Raw genomic sequence first — 21936 nt, forward strand, 5'->3', positions numbered from 1 at the left:
CCATTAATGGAATGAATTATTAATTATGATTTATTACTCGGACTGTAACAACAAGATCCCTTTATTTTGGACAATAGTGAGAGGCGCCATGGTATCTATTCATCATGGTGTCCTTTGCCTTGCTTTAACTTATTTCATCTCATTCAGACCATCCATTGATTCCAATTGTCTTATCCATTTTGTCACCCCACTATAATTGAACCCCTACTTTTGAAATCATATTACATTCCTCTCCATCTCCACATTTCATTCTTCTTCGGAGAGACGGATTTGGTTTACAGTTTGCAGTGGCACAAAATAACCATTTAATTTTTATTGAAGATGGCTCTGAAAATGGCATCACCAACTGAACTTTTCAGGTCTTCAATGTTGAGTTCGACATCTGGATTGGCCTCATCTGATTCCAAGTTCAATGGACAGAAACTTAGATGTAAGTTTTCGTATTTTGGAGCACATCCAAATGTATTTTGGGGGCATTCTTTTTTTTTTGGTTCTCCATAATTTGCTTTTTCATTTTTGTTTTCATGGTCGGGTGCGTGAATGAAGCGTGAAAAATTGTCAGAAAGAGGTTTTGTGTTTTTGGTCACTTTAGGAAGGGTTTAATTGTTATGGCAATGGCAAGGCATGCCAATGGTTAGTGTGAACGATAGTAGCACGAGTCGCGTCCCCCCTCTTTTGCCCCACGTCTCGGAGATTTGGATGCACCCGGGACTTGTGGATTCTGTTCCCCATCCTCAGCGGTGCCACCAGATTTCACCATATCCGCCAAGGATGGGGGACGTCTTGGTGTTTAGTATTTGCTGATTTGACTATCTATGTTCAATGTTCGATGTTCCAATTTTAATGTAACATGCAAGTATTTACTCTTACATCTTTATATCTTATATTGCAATATATCTTTTCATAACTATCATTTTAAGTACCATATGCATATTATACACAACCTCCTCAAATATTTACTCTTACATCTTTATATCTTATATTGCAATACATCTTTTCATAACTATCATTTTAAGTACCATATGCATATTATACACAACCGCCTCCCTATCCCCTGCCACTGCCACCCTCCCCTGGCTGTCCTCCAACCGTCCCCAAATTAAGGCCCCTCTGTACCCTGTCCCAGAAATTTGTCCCTCCGCCCCCCATCCCCCAGGTTGGTGTAACCGTGGTGTGAACTCTTACCAAATTGTTGGAAGTTGGTTATTTCATACAACCTTAGGGAAAACGGTAGGCAAAAACTCTAATGGTTGGCTAATCTTTCCAAGACCTGCTAAAATTAATTGATAGTATTAAATTTAGACAATACCTTGTTCTGAACCTTCTGTAAGATTTGTCTAGTTCTTGTGGGACATCTTACAACCTGGGGAGTGTATTGGTTGAAAGATTTCGTCCACCTTACCCACAACTTCAGGGAATGCAATTTTGTCTTATACCATAATCACTAATGGATCTTGATAGGGATGAAATAAAATGTAAATTGGAAAAAAATAGAAGACAGCTAGTACGCTCTGTTGCTTGCAATTGAGCATGGTGAACAAGTAGAGCACATTTTTTGGTTCTTAACCATAAGAACTGAGATCCTGCTCCAGGTGATAACAAAAATAAGTTGGGGTGTACTAAATGTTACGTATTTTTCTTTAAAAAAATGTGTCAATGATTATAAGTTGTTTCCTGTATGAATGCAGTAGATTCCATGGTTTCCTGAAGGAACTTCCATGATATTTTTCTGGTATGAGATTGATCTTACCTAGCTTAAGAGACAGTGGTTATCTGTTTATATCAAACCAACCAACTTTTTGTTTGCCTCGTATGTGAACTGGATGAAAAATAGCCAAGGGTGGCAATTTACAACATTTTCTCTTTAAAACCAAAGGCATGGGTGCCGAGTAGTTCTGTGCACTTTTGAAGCATAAAGTTGGTATATGGATTGTACTTCATCTGCATAATTGATTGAAGAATTTGACAATTATGTATCACATTGTGCAAAAAAATAAGGGGTTTGCATTTGGATTTTGCAGCTGGACTTAGTTTCAAGAGTAGAACAAAGAATGCATATGCCAGTCCTGTCCGCTGCTCTGTACAAGCTCCTCCTCCTGCCTGGCCTGGAACAGCACTTGTAGAAGATAGGAAAGTATGGGATGGTCCAAAGCCTTTCTCTATTATTGGTTCAACTGGCTCAATTGGAACTCAGGTTTGTATACTTTAACATCGAGAAAATTTTATCATATATATTTCAAAGCTCCAAGTTTTAAGTTCTATGAATGGTGGTGATTTGTTTCGATTCTGAGCACTATGGATCCCGACAATAAATCATTCATAATTTCATTTTAACTCTCGGCTAATGCTTTTTTTGTTGAAAAATGATTATATTTTCATTCTCTTAAATCCCCCTTAAGTAGGATGCAGAATTCTCTTTCCAAAGTACTTGCTGTCATTGGAATCTTTTTTCTGAGAAAAATAAGTCAGAAACAAGTATGAAGAAAAAGATAAAAATCCTGGAAGTCTAGATAATGAGTGGAGTTGAAGCTATACTTATCTCCTTAACTCTTTAATAGTTTTCTATTAGAACTACAGTTAGATCTAGAAGGTAGAGCAGCAAAATGAATGTGCGATTAATCTACACATGTTCTTCAGGATTCAGTTAGAAATCTCCAATCATGAGATATATTCTTAGCATCTGTTAGTGTAACCAAACTCAGTGACATTGATTGTCTTTACTTCTTGATTCTTAAGGCATTCGTTATTTGCGATCTCTGGATCAATCAATCTTGTCTGTAAGACAACAATAACATCATGGGGACAGAAGATAGAAAAATTGTTTTCCATTTGACACTATCACTAAATTGCTGTTTTCGTTCAACAAGGTTTTCCTAGATATTATAAGCTGTCTTTTTCTTAGTATTAGATAATTCATTCTATTGCGATGTCTTGTGTTGTTGATTTGTTATACAATATAACACCTCAAACTTGTTTACTTCAGACTTTGGACATAGTAGCTGAGCATCCAGACAAGTTCAAGGTTGTTGCACTTGCAGCAGGCTCAAATGTGACATTACTTGCAGATCAGGTAATCACTTTGTCTTGCTTAAGGTTCTGATATGTTAAAAACTTGTGAATTTATTGGCATTTTTAGTACGTTTAATTTCAAATTTTGAATATTTGGTTTACTGATGCTGGTGGCTGTCTAAACAAAAACTCTCATTTCAGGTCAAGACATTCAAACCTAAGCTTGTTTCTGTTCGTAATGCATCATTAGCTGCTGAACTGAAAGAGGCTTTGGCAGGTGTTGAACCCAAGCCAGAAATAGTTTTTGGGGAGGAAGGGATGATAGAGGTATATCATTATAATATTATACGGTTAAATTAGTAAATGCATGGAAACCATGATTATTTTCTCAATCCTATACCAAGAGCCCGAGAAATGTGGCTGAAGGAGGAGTATCATATAAGGGACTCTAATGTTTTCATGCTTGAGCTGGATTTCTTTTTCTCCTGCATTTATATCATGAAGCTTATGATATGTAAACCTGCCCCTATTAACAACTATATACAACTGTAAAATGCAGGTTGCCCAACATCCTGAGGCTGTCAGTGTTGTAACAGGCATTGTAGGATGTGCTGGCTTGAAGGTAAAGTTTGGATCCTTTTGTATCAAACAGGCAATATTCCTCCTTTGTTTTAATGCTTTGATTTTCACTAAGTCAATATAACCTTTCACTCCTGAGTGTATAAATCTGAATTATTTAGAAGAGCAGAGCTTATTTATTGAAAGTAGTATGATAGATTCGTCTTAAGTGTGCTTTGGCTTTGTAAGTCATGGAATAGTGGAATCTTTATCTTACTGGCTTTCGTTTATAAGGCATAGTCCTGTTCACAAACTCAACTATAACACCATCAGCAAGATTTTTTCTTTTATTTTTTGTTTTGTAAAAATATGTCATTCAAATATAAATGCCACCAAATGTTCTTGATGCTGGTTAATAGAATCTTTCCGTCAATTTTTAAATTTTATTATAATCTTTTTAGTGTTTGCTTCTAATACAAACAATTCACTAACAATATTGTCACAATCTAAAAATTAAAATGCAAATGATTTTGGGTGTGCATACATTGTGGCTATAGATATTTTTTTGCCAAATCTTTTTATTTTTACATGGAATTGGGAACCTTGATTAGGTTGGCTGCACTTTTTCACTCTTTTACAATTCCAGAGATTTTTTGGCTTACTTTCAATAGTTCTCTTTGAACAGATCAAACTGATATGTCATTTCATGTTTAAATATAGCCAACTGTTGCTGCAATAGAAGCAGGGAAAGACATAGCACTTGCTAATAAGGAGACTTTAATTGCTGGAGGTCCCTTTGTGTTGCCACTTGCACACAAATATAAAGTCAAAATTCTACCTGCAGATTCTGAACATTCTGCCATATTTCAGGTAGACCATATTATTTTCTTGTGAATTTGAATGAATTCACAATTTCTTGAATTTAAAATTTTTGGAAGAACAAATTTCTGCTTTCATTCAATAGTTGCTATAATTCAAAATGACTATTATAACATTTAACAGCATTGGAGCAATGTGAGCTGTACAATTTCCTATAGTGTACACCCACTCATGTAGTTTTGCAGACATATTGTAAGAATTTAAAGATCATACCTGTATGTGTGCAGTGCATCCAAGGTTTGCCAGTAGGTGCTCTGCGACGTATCATTTTAACAGCTTCTGGAGGATCATTCAGGTGTGTAAAAACTTTGTTCAGCAAGTTTATGCATCATATTCTTCTTTCAACATACTTAAGCATAAGTGCATAGCTTACTCCCTTTATCAATTAAAACATGATTAACATGATTTGTGTTTTTGGATTATGCAAAGTTCATTTTCAAAATGTATAGTGCTATCCAGTTTACTGCCATGACATTATTTTCTCATATGTGTGAAACTGATGCAAAAAATTAGGAAGCAAATCTGTGTATCTCTATTATTTCCTAGGCAAAAATATAGCCTTTTTGCACTGTGCTGGCTATTGGGGGCTCAGAAGCCATGTGTAATTGTGGGCAACTGCTCTGCTAGAAATAGGTATCAGAGGTTTAGGTCTTGTAGTAATTTCAGCAGTTGTCAATGTCACATGTAGAAACTATTCTGCATTTACAAATTTATATAGTTGATTATCCACATGGATGGATATATGCTCTGGATGTTTTATAATGCTGTAAATATTAATGCTACCATGTTGATGCTTTCGATAATATATTTAAAGGAATAAATATTCTGCCTTTTAATAAGCATGCAATTTTAGAATTTACAACTCCATTCAGCATGCTATGGCTATTAGCTTTCTTGAAAGGATAGTTGACATATAACAACAATGAAATTTTTCATTTATGGCCCTTCTGATTTGAATTCTTTAGATGTCATTATTGATGATTATAATAGTAAAATGTCTAATCTTAATGATCTGTAATTTTTCTGTAGTGAAACGTGTGATCTGTGATTTTGCTGAATCAAGAGATTATCAGCGGTTTTCTCAAACCAAATGTGTGGACTTTGAAGTTTTAGTGTCTTTACAATATTACAAGTTTAGATTGTCTGATCTCCTGTGCTCTAAAATTTTCTATAATGAGATTCCCATGTCCTCCTTGTGTCTTGTTCTGTAGTAGTAGACATCAGATGCTCTTTATATCTGATGGGATGAGGCATGCTTTCACTATATTTACAAATGTCAAGAAAAACAGCCAACCAGCTATATGTTTGTTCCTTTAGTTCCTCTTTGTTGTGTATTATGCAAACACTTGAATTGCTGTTGTCCTTTGCAGTTGACAACCCTTCCAACTTTAATTTGGATTTCATGTTAGTTTGAAAAGATCTTGGTGTCACTTCATATCCTTTTCACATCTAAACAATCACGAGCTTATCTGGTATTTCTAGATCAGCTTGGCACTTATAGGTGGTTGTTATTGCCTTTTATAGTATTTTGAATTCTGCTTTTTCTCAGCTCTGAAAGCATTCAACTTACATGTCTTGAAACCATACAGGTTTATGATTTTGCTATTCAAGAATATGCTAGTGATTTTGATATTTTATATTAAAAGGTAGAGATCACATTTTAAAAAATTTTGGGCTATGATTGAACTTAATCCATTATATGTGACATAAGTTACATATTTTGATCAAAAAGGGAACCCAAAATGTTTCAGAAAGAGATAATCACAGATTTTGGGTCTAAGGAAAATAATTGATGATTAATTGGGGTCTTTTCTCATCAGAGATTGGCCAGTGGAGAAACTGAAGGATGTGAAAGTTGCAGACGCTCTTAAGCATCCTAACTGGAATATGGGGAAAAAGATTACAGTTGACTCTGCTACCTTGTTCAATAAGGTAAGCACGATTACTTTGTTATGATTCGTTACTATTATATTTGAATGCTTTTTCTTTGTATTTTATTAAGATGTTTTCCTTCTGAAATTTGCACCTTTAATATGGATCTTCTTTTCTTTAGGGTCTTGAGGTTATAGAAGCACACTATCTTTATGGAGCTGAATATGATGATATTGATATTGTCATTCACCCGCAGTCAATAATTCATTCAATGATAGAAACACAGGTATTATGGCAATCTGCTCTTGTTTATGACTATGTGTTTCACTTCCACTTATGTCATCAGTGTTTGATAGAGTTGTTATCAATTATATCTGCTAGGATTCCTCTGTTCTGGCTCAGCTTGGATGGCCAGACATGCGATTGCCAATACTGTATACAATGTCATGGCCCGAGAGAGTTCCATGTTCAGAGATCACTTGGCCTCGACTTGACCTTTGCAAGTAAGTGTTTTTAGTCTCAAGCTGGTTTGCTTCTGCACTTATTTTGAATATGAAAGGTTGCTAATTTGAAGCTGTTAGTGTAGCAATCATCATTAGTAGTTGAGAATTGTACTCATTGGTGATAAAATTATCTCTTTAAATGGCTGAAATATACAAATTAGATGCTTAGATTCTGATATAAGCAAAGACCATATGGTTTTATGCAGGTTGGGTTCATTAACCTTCAAAGCTCCAGACAATGTGAAGTATCCTTCCATGAATCTTGCTTATTCTGCTGGTCGAGCAGGTGGTACTATGACTGGTGTCCTTAGTGCAGCAAACGAGAAGGCCGTTGAGTTATTTATTAATGAAAGGTGCATTCCCTTTTCAGAACATTTAAACTAGGATTATGAATCCAATACAGTTTTAGCAACACTACCTGTGCTGTTGAAATTCTCATCTTTGGGAATTGTTAGTATGATGTTCACAATCTGGTTGCCATATGTTCAATGTTTATGTGTAATTATTAGAACTGGTCTATTTGGATCTAATGTGTAGTAAGAAGAATAATCACATCACTCTTTATTAATCAGCTTGCATATTTCCTATTGTCTCACAGACAAAGGCATAAACAGTAGCAAATATTGGCTGTAGAAACTGCATGAATTGTTCTAGCACTGTGATTTTTATAGGAGAAGCAGATTAAATTTCGATATATATTTTCTAACATAATTACTTTTGTTTGCCTGTTAGGATTTCATATTTGGATATATTCAAAGTCGTTGAAAAGACGTGTGACAAGCACAGAAATGAACTAGTTCTCCAACCTTCATTGGAAGAAATTGTACATTACGATCTGTGGGCCAGAGAGTATGCTGCATCCCTGGGACAATCAAGTTTGGAACCTGCTTTGGTTTGAGAATCTAGCTCAAAAGCCCAAAGCTCTCAATAACAGTTCCGTAGGAAAGAAATTAATCACTTCCTCGTTGAGAATCACTGGCATAATTGCCTTATGTAAAAACTTTCCTAGGTTCCTTATCCTGTCATGGTCGATTTGTCTTCTCTGGGGCAGAATAGAATGAAGAGGCTATTCTGCAGGAAAGTTGTGACTTTTTTGGTATTTTTTATGTCAAAAGTTATAAAAGTAATTAAAGAAATTTTGGAAACCATGCATTTCCGGTGTATGTAGTGTTTTCTGCAATTTTCTTTTCAATAGCACGCATAACTCTCAAGATGGTTGAAGAAAATATAAGGCAGGATAGCAGGCATATCAATGGAAACTAAGAGTTAATGCATCCATAAAATATCAGGAAGAATAACGGCACTTCTTTATGCCGTTATAAATTATTAAATATCTGCTCCATTTGCACATAGATTGAAAGTTTGTGCAGGGTTTGAAATTGTAAACCTCCTTGAGGAGATGTGATGCAATGGAGCCTAGTGGGACTGATCACAAGGTGATCAACTGGTCCAAAAACCCTCTTCACTGAAGTCAAACCAAATCTCTTGGTAAAGATGATCAAATGTGCAAGCACCAATCGCATGTGCTACAAGGATGATACTAGGTTATCACAACCCTACACCCAAACAAGGAAAACCCTAATCACTAGGGAACCCTATGAACAAGAGAACTTATCACAGGTTGCTCATAATGCACAAATTCACCAATTTTAGGAAAACAACCTTAAACTTCTTCAAATGACCAAGGAAGACCCCAACATATTGAAATAGTCTATTAGGTCACCAATGACATGAAACAAAGGTTAAAACGAAACTATGTAAGTTTTTCCACATGGTTGTTGTGTTAAACCATCCAAAGGGACTAGAAGCCCTTTTTGATGAAAATCAGATTTTAAAGTAAATACCTCCACACGACCTAGGCAACAAAATTCATTTTTGGACACCCTTTTAGGACTTACAAAATATACTAAGGCACCAAGGCACCAAGGTTTGATGACACAAACAAATGAGATTTCGTTCACTTTCTCACTTAGGCAACTAGGGCAATTAGGCCTCCATTTACAAAGAAAGTACATGTTCTAGGACTCCATCCTACAAAACAATGATGGGAACATGTGCGGACAACCCTAGACAAGTTACAAATTTGATTTCAAGCTTTGATGCCAAGTCTGGTTGGAGTTGTGGGAGATGTTGCATCCTTTATCTAGCATGCACATGGGAAATGCATGCCTAGGGCATCACATTTCTCAATGAACCCTGCAAATCCACTTGCAACTTAGAATACATATCTAATACTAGGATTTCACCAGAGGTTGTTAAATTCCCATGGTGAAATCCTCTTCTATGCTTGAGAATGTTTCAAAACCCTAGGTTAGCAAGAAGTCCAGACCTACTTATACAAAAATGTGAGTATTTTGAGTTAGGGAATAGATGGAGACTTCAAACTAGAAGCATTGGAAAGTTACTTGATCCACCTATCCAGAAATGTAGGTGTCAAACTTTGGAAGAATCCGTACGACACATAGCAACAAGATGTTTGTAGTAAAGGGTGTCTTTATTGATTGAAAATTGAAAGTACATCATCTTTGCCTATCACCCACCTAAAAGGGCTTATTATAGGCCTTCCAACAGTGACAACAACATTTCAAACTTGTTATGGCCATTGGAGAAGTTTTTGCTTTGATTTACAAAAAGTTGCTTGACGACTTTTCAAGCAATTTTGCATTTTTTTGCACTTTTTGCACTTTATAAGAGAAAGTTATGAAAACTTAAACCTAATGACCCAAATAGGTCCTGAACATGAAAAGATCCAAATCCTAAGATTGTAAGCCTTTTGACCATCTTTGACCATAGTTGACCAAGGGCTTATAACAATGCCTATCTTGGAACTACGTTATACAATTTTGGTCTAGATGCCTATTAATTAATCTTTCTGAGGCTTTATATTGAGATCCGAGGTTTTATATTTGGATTTGAGGTTTGATATTGATTTAGTATGAGTGCTCTTGCACCAAGATGTCCACCACCTATAAAAATGCAAGAGAATATGTTCTTAAAAAAAACTCTACTATTGTTATATTTGCTCTCATTGCACAACAAAATTCAAATGCCTCATTTAGGTATCTAGTCATTAGGCCTTGTCTTTTGTGCCCAATATTTCTAAGTATGTTTCTAGTCAGGAGAAGTATAAAACATGTTTGTTAGAGTCCAATCCAAATGAATTTTACAAGCCCTAATATAAGTGTTGTAACACTTTAGTTAAATAGATTGTTTGCTAAGGGAAATTTTATGGAGATGAATTGATGCCCTTATAACCCATTGATTATATTGGGATATGTGGTAATCATAGTTCACATAGCCCTTAGTCATTTATTAGTCCCAAAGTATGATTGTTATAAGTTAGGTCAGCATCATTAGAATTAACATATTGTTTTTTCCTAATGGTGTCTATAAATGGAAGGTAGGAGAGTAATTAAGAATCATTTTGGAATTTATTATTTAATAACTTTCAAGCTACCCTCTCAAAGTTCTTATTATAATAAAATATCTCCAACTTAGTATCTATTGGATTCTTTATTATGCAACTAATTTCACTCCAAACAAGAAAAAAAAAGTTCTAGTGGATATCAAAACAACATTTTAGACATATTTTCCTCCATTTTTTTTTTTTGATAAGCAAGAGGCCAAAGCCATATATTAAATTGAAAGTAAATACAACCCAATTCAAGTGGGAGTAAGAGGATGAAGTTGGGTGATTGTCGTTAAGTATTGCCCAATAACATTTAATAATACTTGGATAAAGTAATATTGGATCTCGCTCCTTAGCAATATGATTATTCAACCTCATTTAGATTGGTAGCTTTCCTCTTTGAGATACCTGAAGACACATAGAAGCCACCATCCAAACATCTCTATACTACTTGTTAGAGTTGAGAATCTTTATAAATGTTAAATAGTAGTCATAAAACTAGTTAGATTAAGATGAACTTTTGAAAGTAAAAGCATAGAATGTTCAGAAGTAAATACCATTCATCCATCAAAACTCATATTATGAAGGAAAACCACAGAAAGGGGAAAAATTATCTAGGATTCACCACATTCATTCTAGGCTACTGTTATTTCCAACTATACATTCATCACGATCCATAATAGAGAATCGTCCTTGATTGATATTAGGAAGAAACATAGAGAGTTATCAGTTTAGTCAACTAGCATATGAGATGGAGATGAGGAATCTTCCACTTCTGAGCCCTCTTGCTCCGCTGGAGGGGGGTGTGTGGGGGATGGGATTCTAAACATTCCATACTTAATTCATTTTAAGTTTCCCAGGCTTCAATACGCTCCTCAGCCACATATCGTTCCAACCGGTTGCTAACTCTAGCCCTCTTTACATGCAGAAAATAGATGAGAAAACAAACATTCATACAAATGATTGGAAACCATTCAATCACCCTAACTGGGTCAAAAGAGGACAAGATTGGGTAAAGCGTGACTAGTTTTCTACCATGTTGTGGTGTGTCACAGTGACATGGTTTGCAAATCAGGATATCTTCTCTTAGATTGGAAATTAGTTTCTCCAGATTATCCAACTATTCTGGTTTAAATAGATATCTGACCATAGTGTTCATACTGCCTTTATCTATGTCAACCATACTTTTCATGGCAATGAACATCGTCGGGATATCACTTAGGACCGGACACCAATCAATATTCTTTATAAATTCCTTACCCAATATTCGAAAGACAAGCCAAATTACTGAAAAATGTGTATTAAGGAGGACTGCTATCAGGCGAATGCTAGAGATTGGTTCATCGAACACTATTGGGAATGGGGGCCTTTTAACTTGATTATGGTATTCATCTTAAGATATACCAGACTAGCTACATGGGTTCTATCTTATAAATGCTTCAACCTAAGCTCTACAGATACCTATTGTCGTTAGGATTTCTTTTTGATGAGACTGTTCAAATCCTCATATATGCATGTTGAGGCTAGTCATATTTCTACTTTCGTTTTACCTTCCAACTACCTATTAGTATTCTTGAGGGAAAAATAAAACATAAAACATCTAGGACGAAAATTACCATAAAAAGGAGATTACAGACGTCTAAAATTCTATTAACTATTGATATCTTTTCAAGGGAATACCAAAAGGTTACTATTAGGGTCTACGCTGAGTTAATCATGTTCCTGTAATTTCTATAATACTTCTCACTTGCTGAGAATTGATATTGAAACCCTTCATAATAAGTTTAATGAAGAAAATATGCATGTCATTTTTGAAATTAAATCAGTCCTGACCAATAGTGAATTTAGAAAGACTTAAGAACACTTCCTAAAATTTAAAGATGCTAAAATTCCACATCAGTACGAAGAATGTCCATTTAATCATACAATTTTTTTTTAAAAACCTGATACTAGTTAACAATACATATCATTAGCTAAGAATTTGAACCTTCAATTCAAGCCATTCCTAGTGCAGATTTATTGTGTTAATAAAAGACATCAATATCGAATCCATGAAATCATCTCAGTTTTACCTTTGTTTTCCCACTTCCATATAACCATGAATTTGGAAAGAATAGAGAATGATTACTAAAATTTAAGATACTAAATATCCATTCAAGACAATAACTAGCATTTGTAATTAAAATAATCCTTACCAAAAGACTTAGAGTACCATAAAAAAGTATTTGGTATTTTGATTTGACTTCGGTTAAACTATTAGTTCTTAAAACAAAACAATAACCATCCTACTATCTTGTATTATAATAGGTAAAAAACATATGTTAAAACACTTTTTTCAGTCCTATCCATAAACTTCTTGCCTACGTAACCTAGACTTAGCTATATCTGAAATTTTTTAGTAACTAACTTAAGAAACCTAGATGCCAATTGGGAACTTCTTAGACTATCAAAGAGCGCAAATTTTGGTACCAATCTCTGCAAAAAAGGTTGTTGAGGATTCCAATCTTAAACTTTCACCGGTCGATTGTCCTTACGGTCCCCTTCATAACTCTAGACTACCAACATCCCCCTTTCTCGTTTCATTATCTTTAGCTTCCTTGGACACATATCGTCTTCAAAATCATCCACTTCATCCTCCACTTCCAAACAATATGTGATAGTAGCATAATCAGAGATGTTTTTGAAGCCTTCCGCCCCCTCTTCCTTTAGGTAATTGGCAAACCAATTTGGGTCTTCCAGATGCTTAACATGGAATAGAGCCAACAAGAAATTCAAGTTTCTTATTCTCATCTCTGTCTTATCCTTAAAGGCTTCCCAATTGTCCAGGATCAGAATTGAAAACTTGGGAACTGACTTTCCATTCACCTATGCTTTGTCATAGTTCTTTTCCCTTGGAGCCATTAGGTTTGATTCTATGTTCCATAGGGCTATCTCCATATTCACTAGATATTTCTTGTGAAACAAATTGTTGTAAATATTTTTTGCCACCTCCTTATCTCTTTCAAAAAACATTGTTAAGGCAAGGAACATTGGCATAATGTTTGAGTCTACTCTTGTCCTATTAGTGTTCTCCAAGCATTCCTCCCCAAACATCCTTACCACAACATCCATCCCCAAGGAATGAGGAAAATAGAGCATTCCCCTTAGGCTATCTTTTGTGATAAAATTGTTTACCTCCATTTGTTGCTTCTTGCGTCATAGTCGTAGAGTGGTACTATCTTCTCTACAATTGACAACAATGATTTTTCCATTTCTTACTAAACAGCCAAGTCTTGGAGATGGAATGAATACTAGGTGAAGACAGTTCTTAATAAAAATAAATAACCCCTTACCTCTCTTTGCAATGATGATGGAGTACTTTTCACCTAAAACTAGATGGTAGGTATCATAAAAGGAGTAATAAAAGCCTCACTTGCGACATCAGTTTCCTTACCTCACAAAGATTTAGAACATGTGGAGGGGATCATGAATTGAGAAATGACTTGTACTAATCCTTTGTTCTTTCACTTTGCTTTTATTTATTTTTTTATTTCACCTCCCAACTACCTCGAGTCATACAAACTACTAATAATAAGGAAATGAAGTAATTCTTAATCATAGGTTGCAAGAAAGTCATTGATCCCCAAGTTAGCTAATTCATATGTGCGTCTATGTCCTTTCAGAAGATATGGTTGAAAATAATTCTTTTAAAAAACTTGCAAAGTTCTACAGCTTTTGCCAGCTTTGCATTTAGTCTCCAATTGAGAAGGGCCCCTTTTCTTTGAGAATTTATGATGATGGCAGAATCTCCTTCTATTTCCTAGTTACTAATACTCATTGATTTACATAACATGAGGCCTTCCACTAAAGTAGATATTTCTACCTAGTTGTTTGTGGCTTAACCTATATATTTGGATATGTTAGCAACTTCCTCCCTTTATCATTCTGAATAGAATGACCTATACCTGCTTTGCAAGGGTTTCCTCTTGAGGCCCCATCAAAGTTGAGCTTGAACTAACCTTCTTTCAAAGCTTGCCAAACACATTCTTCTCTTTTTTATTTTCCTAGAATCTTCCCTTCCCCTCGAAAGGGAGGAATTTTCAAACCAATCCATCTACCTCTCACTTTCTCATCCCAATACGACATCTTAGAATGTTTAATGCTAGAATTAAATAATCTTTTTTTTTTAGTTCAATGATGAGTTGATTAGTAGACATCTTTCTATCTTGGAAAAATCTTTTGTTTCTCTCCTTCCATAGTTCCCATAGAACTATGGAAGGGGAAGAGATCCATAGGATATGGAAGATGTTATTTGATCTCAATAGAGGATAGGAAGATAGCATACTATTAATCGAACTTGAAAAATGCATCACAACTCCTAGTTGCAAGCATAGCCAATGCCAGTATGAGCTTCAGTAAGGACAGTGGAGGAATAGGTGGTTTACGAATTCCTCCTTAGATTCACATAAAGGGCATCTAATTGGACCATGACTACCAAACTTCCTAAATTTATCTATTGTAAGGGCTCTTTGATGAAGGACTATTCAAGATAAAAATCCATCCTTGGGAAGGCAAAAATTGTCCCAACACACTCTGAGAGGAAGGAGAGACTTAGAGAAACCTTGAAGGGATTCTAGATACTGATAACTCATTTTTGAGTTGCATTGTCCATTATTTCTCCCATTCCATATGAGGTAGTCTCCCCCCCCTCTCTTGAAGGAGATTACCCTTGATCAAAGGATAGAATGGAGAAGAGATTTCTCTTCTTGAGGAATATCTTCTACATCAAAATCTCTCTATTTCTAACTTATCCCGTTTTCTTCAAAGACAACATAATGTTTTACCCTTTTTCCCCATTTCTCTTCCAAATGAGATTTGGTGTTTAGAAGGGAAGGATAATGATCAAGGGGCTTGTAACCTCCCCAGAAGTCCTTCAGGCTAAAGTTCTAGAAATTTGAACCTCTAAGAGTATTGACATCCCTAAATAAATTGATTGGATTGAGGAATGAGAGATGTTTATGAGTTAGAATTATGACCCATTTAAGGTTAGGGAATCCGATCATTTTCCATAATAATCTCGCTCCTCGGGATATTGCTTGAAGTTTGATGTTCTTAATGCCCACTCCTCTTAGACTTTTGGATCTATAGACTTGGTCCCAAGAGAGTAGAATTTTTTTTTTGTTCTGTAGTGCCTTTCCAAAAAAACTTTCTACCATAACCATTAATGTCATTAAGTTTGTTACTTGGGAGGTCCAAACACAAAACATGGTCAATAGGTAGGACAACCAATAATAAAGAAACCATGGTTTCACTACCTATTAAGGAAACCTATTTACCTTTCCACCCAATCAATTTCACTTTAAGTTTCTCTACTAGGGGATCCCATAATTTAGATGCACTTTAACCTGAGTTTAGTGGAAGAGTTAGGTATCTATGGAGAAAAGTTCCATTATTAAAATCTAAAATAACACAAACTTGAGCTTCTGGATTAGATGTAGTAGTGAAGAAGAAGATATATAACTAATCTATATTAATCTCCCAACCTAATTCTTTGGTATAATTATTCAAAAATCCCTTTAAGGCTAAAGCTTCTTTAATCAATCTTTTACCAAATAACATAGTATCATCTAAAAAATGCTAATGTGTAGAGGGATCCTTGCCACTTGTTATAGGTATTCTTTTGATCTTCTCTTCTATTCTCTCCCATGAGATTGACCTCCCCAACATGTCAGCCATTGAAATAAAGAGAAAGGGAGAGAGAGGGTCCCCTTGTCTTAGACCATGAGAGATACCAAAGAAACCAACAGGAATACTATTAATTAAAAATGACAATTTCATAGTAGATATATATTCAAAAATCAACTCTATCCATTGCTTAAAGAAGCCATATGCTTCAAGACATTTACATAAAAAAATGCCAATCTACCCTATTGTATTATTTTTTAATATCTAAATTAATGAGCACACCAGGGGACTTATTATTCTAGACCAAATGAATAGCTTCCTGGGCTGTTATGAAACCATTATATATCAATCTTTCTGGGACAAAACTTGTTTGTTCCTCACTAATAAGATGAGATAGAATCTTTTGAAATTTGCAAGCCAAATTTGATTTTAAAGAGCTTATAGAGAGTATTACATAGAGCTATGGGTCTAAAGTCATTGAAAGAGTTTATATTGTCCTTCTTTGAAATTAATGCTATAAAGGTATTATTGACTTCCTTCAAAAATTTGACTAAGTTCCTAACTCCTTCCATGACCTTCATAATATTGTCTCCAATGAAATCCTAGTAATTCTAAAAGAAAAAATAGGGAAAACCATTTGGTTTAGGTGACTTATCTAGATTCATTAGTTTAAGAGTGGATCTAACCTCTAGTTTGGTAATATTTTGTAGTAAGATCTTATTCTATTCCTCAAAGACTAATCTCAAAATGTTAGAAAGAACACTTCATTAGGTAGACAAGTTAGAACTAATACGATTATTATAGATACCTTCAAAATAAGAAATTGCTCAAGTTTGATTTCCTTAGAGGAGTTCTTTATATTCCCATCCTTACCTTTGATAGAGGTGATTTGGTTAACTTCCCTTCTTTGTTAAGAACTATTGTGAAAGAATTGTGTTATTATCTTCTACTTCTAACCATATCTCTCACAAATTTTTTCTCCAAAAGGACTCTTCTTTGGCAAGAACTTCTTCATATTGTTTCATTAGTTTCTTTTCTTCTAGGAATTGCGTCACTCCCATACCTTTTTCCATAACTTCCTCATTAAGGGATCCAACTTATCGTCCAAAGTTAGCTTGTCCTCAAAGATATTACCAAAGAATACCTTGTTCTACTCCTTTAACTTGTGTTTGACTACTTTTAGTTTACTAACTACCTGGAACATCTTAGAATCCAAGACTTCCATTTCTTCCCACCATTTTTTAATAAGATTAATATAGTTTTCATTTTTGAGCCAAATTTTCTCAAATTTGAAAGGGAATTCGCTAGGACATTTATTCTCCATAATTTTTAGCTCCATAGGATAGTGATTCGATCCTGATATTGGTTTTACTTCAACTGGAATGAAATTGACACTAGTGATAAATCTCCATAAAAAAAGAACCTGTCTAATCTTTATGAAATATTACTAAACCCCTTAATTTTATTTTTCCATGTAAAGTTATCGTTGGAGCTAGCCAATTCCAATAAACCTAACTTGTTAACCCAGTTACAAACTCTTTAGATGTCATTGAGAGGGTATTTTTTCCCTCCCTTTTCTTTGAGGATCAGAGAGGATAGCATTAAAATATCCTCCTAGAATGGATAGACCTTCCTATTCCAGTTCTATCCTAACCTCCAATTCTTTCCAAAGCTTAAATTATCCTTATTATTGATTGGGTCATAAAAGTTAAAAAGCCTATGAGAAAGATCTAATTTGATTCCTATCACCATTCCGCTCATCTAGTTTTTATGTATTTCGATAGAGGAGATTGAAACATTCATGGGGCCCCATACTAGGGATATCCCTCTAGAGGCCCCTGCAGTAGGAGAGTTCCTTATTTCCCTCCAAACTAAATATTTCTAAAATTTCTTCACTATTTTGTTTAATTCCTGAAGAAGAATAATTTCAACTTTGGTGTTAATAATGCAATGTCTTAAGAGTCATTGCTTTTTAGGGGCATTAAGGCTACTAACATTCTAAGACATGACATTCATGGTGCATAAAGAAAATGAGTGAGTTTGACTTGACCTCTAGTGATCCCATCTTTTTGGTACAATTTGTGCAGGGATTTTTGTCCTCACTTTTTTTATACTTTCACACAATCTAGGCCTTCCTTTCTTGGGAGGGTAGCCCTTAAACCTAAAGGACCTAACAAATCCTCGAATATCTCTTCTAAACCTTCCTTAACCATTATGGGACTTGTTTCCCATTCTTTTTCCTGTACTTCCTAGATTTTAGAGATCAAAATAGATTTTTGCAACTTAAGTTTCTCCTCATAGTGATTTCATCAATAAACTGATTCATTAGATCCTCAGTTACTGAATTGTTCAAATTTTCTATTAAGATATTGACTTATGCTTCCTCTTTTTTTGGGGTTTCACTTTGTGTTTTCTGTGAACGAACTAACTTAATGGAAATTATTTACTTTCCTTTGTGATTTGGCCACTTTGATAGACCATCTCTAGGGGTGAAACCTTTGGTGGTAAATATTCATCATCTTTATTTGAGCTAACATTAACCAATTTGATGTGGGGAAGGAAAATCCTAATTTCCCCTTCCTCTACCTCATCCTCTTGGTGGATCATGAATCTTCCACCTTCATTATTCACGACAATTTGAATATTCTTTGAGATCACTAGATTGTTATCAATATGAGATCATGTACAAGCTTTATTTGGATTTATTTTCAAGAGATGTTTAGCTCATTTTGGCACAACAAAAATAATTTTACCATTTAAATTAATATATAAGGTTTTGAAATCTATTGTATTTACATATGTTTTCACTATAATTATTGGGCTTGAGACTGCCAAATCTAAATCTACCAATCCTAAATTTGTTCCTAGTCTTGAACCAATTATTCTAAGTATGTTCTTGATCAAAAATTTAAGGAGAAGATTGGGAAGAGCTATAGCTTTTTATACTTCAAATGTCATACAATTTTTTGGATATAAAAGGGGGTCCAATCTAGGAATTTTAAAGGATAGCCATCAAAAACTAAAGTACTACCATACAAACACTCATCCTTTAGATCTAAACTATTGCAAACCAAATAAATTAAATCATTTTCCATTACTATAATATTTACATACTTACCCTAATGATTTTTTAGCCAATTTACAATATGACTAACCTCCATTCCAAGGTCTATCCATAGACAATAAGGCCCCAATCTTGGAATTGTCTTTGAATAGGTCCAACTAGATGGTTAGACATATGTGTTGTTGGAATTAAAAAGTGCGAAGATTTACTTCTGAGAGGGGGGGTAGTGGGGTGAATCAGAAGTAACTAATTTTAACCTTCTCAAATCCTTTTGACTAATATCATCCACATGCATCTAATTCATCTAATAAACATGAAAGTAAAGTCATGCATGAAAAAAAATAACACACAAATTTGGTAACCTAGAAACCCTCCAAAAATGAGAAGGTAAAACTGGGGTGGGGATGACACTCGCAAAATATCATTGCAACAATATGTAACTGTTCAAGGTTACAATGTTTGACCACTTCCAATGGTCTACCCTATGAAAGGCCTATCCTGTTAAAGACTTTACACCCTGTTAAAAGTGACCTGATTAAAGGATTTAACTACCTTGCTAAAAGTATGCCTGGTTAAAGGACTTTAGTACATTCACTTGGAATGCCACCCTGTTAAAGGATTTACAAATGGCTGCTAAGCCAACCTAAGTCCATAGGATTTCCATACCTAATACAATTGCTAGAGAGTGTTAGAAAGTCTTTGACCTGATAACTTGCACTCTTCAATTGCTGATTCCAGATCCTTGTTTTGCTCTATCTGCTCTAATCCTTGCTTGATCTGATATGTCACTCTGCGAGGTTCTGATACTCTGTTCTTGATCAAATGGATTCTGCAATGTTGCTTTATTCTTCAATAAGTCTTTTTACCCTTCTGCACTTCACTAAAATTCACCCATACACTTCTCTCTCACACACATGCATAATGGGTTTTGTCCTCCTTTTAAAGATTTCAAAGACAGGGTTATGTATGAATCTATGATCAATATTAAATCTTCATTTCCTGCTCATTTCTTGCACTTTTCCTATTGGTTGCATGCCTTCTCCATTTTTTTGATTGGTTGCACGCTGATTACATAGGTAATGAAAAAGATTCGATCTTATCTTCAAGATCCTTCAAGATTCATCCCATGTTGGCTTCAAAAATGGTTTGCATCTGAGTTTGTGAAGGCACAAACTCATATGCTAATTCTGTGTTACTTGACACTTACTAGTTGCTGATGCTTGACACATATAGGAAAACTGGCTCACTCGGCTCCTATAGTAATTCTGTTTCACTCGACATCTATACTTTTCTCGGCACCTATAAAGACTCGACATCTATAGTGACTCAGCACTTGAACTTTTCTTGGCACCTAAAGATTACTTGGCACTTGAAGTTCACTCGGCACCTATTGAATTCCTGGCTTGGCACACACTATAGCTCGACTTCTATATTATACTCAACATCATCTTGAGAATTGGTTAAGTGTGTTGACACTCAATTGTCGAAACCAATCAGAGACCAACAATCTCCCCCTTTGACATGTGTGGCAAAAACACTTAACTAAACGTTATGAATTTAATCTCTATGAGTATACTACATATTATATTCGACATATGTACAAGACTTCAAAAAAATTATTCAAAATTTTGTAGAGGACTATATACCTCAAAAATTTTGTAACTCCCCCTGAGTTGATGTGCCATTTCCATTCCTATAACCAAAATTCTTGTGCTAATGTGTCTCATGTTGATGTATCTGATACTCTTTGCCTTGTCTACCTTTGTTTCTATATCTATGTACCCCATTTCTGCTTCCTATACTCTGTATCTGTTCTCCTTTCACATCCTTTTTTGGCTTTATTCACTTATTACTTCCTCAAAATGTGAATTTGATTATCTCCCACTTTGGATATTCTTTATTACTTCCATTAAAGAATGTATTATTTTCCATTCTTATTCACATCTCCCCCAAAACATTATATCTCCCTTTTTATTACATCTCCCCCTTTTTAACACTTATGTCAACGGGTCCTAAGAATGAATAGAATACTTTGCCAAAAATGTTTTATTTACCTCCATAATCATCTTGAGAGAAAGATCCCAATTATTTAAAGAAATTTCCAATGACTTGTGCTGGATGATTGTCTTTGCAGCAAGATGAACAAGGCCTTCTAAAGTAGAAAGATTAGGATCTTTCTTTAGAAAAGTTTCTACATAGCCCTATTCCTTATGGAGTACTTCCATATGTGGGGTAATGGAAGATTGAATTTGCATCAATTTGGTCTTAATATTGGTCTCTTCTGCTATCAATACAACTAACTCTTTCTGTATGTGAACTGTAGTTGCAAAATGCTTCTCACTCTAAGCTGGATCTTTGGGTAGGTGAGTGCTAGAAATCTTGAGATTTTGTTCCAAGCTCATTATCCTTTGGTTAGTTTCCTGTGTGAAATATAATGAATCACACAACTTGGTGTACAATGAGAATACATTCTCAAGTATTATCTTCACTTTTTCAATCTTTTTAGCCTATTCTACTTGGGAAAGTGCTATTTCACTTGATATTTTCTCATTCACTTTCATCTAAAACTTCTTTTCTGACCATTCTAATAATTTTACATTTGTATCAAGGTCCTAATTTTTTACCTAGTCCACAATGTTGGAAAATTGCTCCATGATGGGTTGGGTCTCATCAGGTACTTGCAAGTTGAAAGCATCAAGAAATATGTCTTTGATTTCTACCAGTGCTTACTTCTACCTATACTCATTTCTGAGTATCTCTTGTTTCTTCCTTCTCTCTAGTGCCTCTTGCACTTCATTTATTTGTGCTAAATTCATAGCCTTTAAGTTCATAACTGGGTATGACTATTTCTTCATCAAGTGCAGGGTCTCCATAGTGAAGTACCCTTGCAACCTTGGTGGAGCTTGAGCCTGGTGCTGAAATCTGCAATGGTACTGCATCAGTGCTTGGCTTCTTAGTAGGAGCCCCTAAGGTAGGGA

At 34.9% G+C, this 21936-nt stretch overlaps 1 protein-coding gene across 1 annotated transcript; it reads left to right on the forward strand.

Annotated features, from left to right (window-relative positions):
• The first annotated feature begins 220 nt into the window (after positions 1-220).
• On the forward strand, positions 221-7966 carry DXR (1-deoxy-D-xylulose 5-phosphate reductoisomerase). The gene is made up of 12 exons (XM_089821886.1): positions 221-430; positions 2022-2194; positions 2984-3070; positions 3211-3336; positions 3569-3631; positions 4288-4437; positions 4674-4741; positions 6267-6378; positions 6500-6604; positions 6700-6821; positions 7028-7174; positions 7554-7966. Exons 1-12 carry the CDS (start codon positions 322-324, stop codon positions 7717-7719), a joined length of 1428 nt encoding a protein of 475 aa, XP_089678012.1. The 5' UTR covers positions 221-321; the 3' UTR covers positions 7720-7966.
• Positions 7967-21936: the final 13970 nt, after the last annotated feature.

The sequence above is a fragment of the Cupressus sempervirens genome, chromosome 3 (assembly GCF_028749045.1).
Source record: "Cupressus sempervirens isolate cs-2001-9-10 chromosome 3, ASM2874904v1, whole genome shotgun sequence".
NCBI classification, from domain to species: domain Eukaryota; kingdom Viridiplantae; phylum Streptophyta; class Pinopsida; order Cupressales; family Cupressaceae; genus Cupressus; species Cupressus sempervirens.